The sequence below is a fragment of the Apteryx rowi genome, unplaced genomic scaffold (assembly GCF_003343035.1).
Source record: "Apteryx rowi isolate R43461 unplaced genomic scaffold, aptRow1 scaffold_908, whole genome shotgun sequence".
Lineage (NCBI taxonomy): Eukaryota > Metazoa > Chordata > Aves > Apterygiformes > Apterygidae > Apteryx > Apteryx rowi.
Window position 1 is genome coordinate 211,676 of NW_020451214.1, and position 1,382 is coordinate 213,057.

Consider the following 1,382-nt stretch of genomic DNA (forward strand, 5'->3'; position numbering starts at 1 on the left):
CGCCCCGCCGGCCTCGGGGGGCTCCGCCAGCGCGGGCGGCTCTGCGGCCGCAGGGGGAACCGGCTCCTCCCCGGCGCAGCTCAGCTCCCGCGGGCTCTGCGGGCCCGCGACCGCCGCTTTCCTCTTCTTGCAGGGCAGCATCTTCAGCGAGAGCGACATCCCGCCAGCGAGTCCCCAGCTCCGGCCTGGAAGACAGCGAAAGCGGCTGATCACAGGCGGAGCGCCGCGGGCAAGCCACGGGCCGCCGCCGGCCGGGCCCCTCCGCCCCGGCCCGCTCCCTCCGCAGGAAACGGAAGCGCCCTCGGCCCCCGCGCGCCGCGCACGCGCCCCGCCGCCATGTTGACTGGGGCGCGGGGCGCGCGGCCGCCATGTTTGCGGGGAGAGCGCCCCGAGCGTCGCCATCACGGCAGGGGGGGCGGGCGAGCGAGCCGCGCCGCCGCCATCTTGGCGCGTAGCCGGCCGCAAAGCCCCTCGGTGACTTCAACCCCCCGACCCCGAGCCTCGTCCCCCTTGGGAGGCTGCGCCCGCCCCTGCCGCCCGCGCTCCAGGGCCAGGCCGGGCGGGCGCTGACACAGGCGGCGAGGGCGGAACCCGGCGGTGCCGGGCGCTCCCGACCCGAGGCGGGCCGCAGAGAGTTCGCTCCCCTCACAGCAGGGACGGGCGACACCGCAAGCCCGCACAGACGCCCTAACCGCTACCCCTCGGGCGTGCCAGGGCCGCCGCGCCGCCCAGCTCCGCTCCCGCAGCATGGCCGGGGCCSCCGACACTTGCCGAGTCACCGCGGGGCGGCGGCGGGGCGGGGCGGGGCGCGGCGCGGGGCGGTGCCTACCGCCGGGTGGGGCCTGCGCTGCCTCGGGACCAGTCGGCAGCTCCTGCATCCCGGGCGCGGAGCATCCTCAGGGCGGGGGCTGCTGCCGGGGCGCCTCCGCACCGGATTCCGCATCCCCACCGCGCCGGCCTGGCTCTACCATGGCTGAGATCGCCAGTGTCCGCCCCAGCTTCGGTGAGTGGGGCCGGGCCGCACGGATCCCCCACGCTCCTTCCTTCCCCTCCCCACCGCGCCGCGGGCGGCCTGGAGACAAGGCCCTGCTCAGCTCCTCGCCGCCCCCGCGGCCGGGCCGCGTTCCGCGCCATCGCCGCCATCCCGCTGCGGAGACGAGCCGTACCGTGCCGTCCTGCCCCGGCGGGCGAGCTCCGCTCCGCTCCGCGCGCGGCCTCGGTGTTAGTCCTCCCGCGGGAGCAGGCAACACCCATCGCTCTCCACCGGCATCTGGCCCCGCGCCAGGGACTCGCCCAAGTCGCCGAGGCGGTGCGGAACCAGCTCAAACCCGAGCGCGGGCCTCGGCCGCCCCGCCGCGGCGGGGGCGCTGGGTGGAGCCCCC

General features: G+C 78.4%; 1 protein-coding gene across 1 annotated transcript in view; it reads left to right on the forward strand.

Moving 5' to 3' along the window:
- Positions 1-842: 842 nt before the first annotated feature.
- Positions 843-1,382, forward strand: part of SYT11 (synaptotagmin 11) — an 18,233-nt gene continuing 17,693 nt past the window's right edge. The window contains exon 1 of the mRNA XM_026091528.1: positions 843-1,003. Within this exon, the coding sequence (XP_025947313.1) occupies positions 970-1,003 (34 nt within the window). The 5' untranslated portion in view covers positions 843-969. The remainder of the gene's footprint in view (positions 1,004-1,382) is intronic.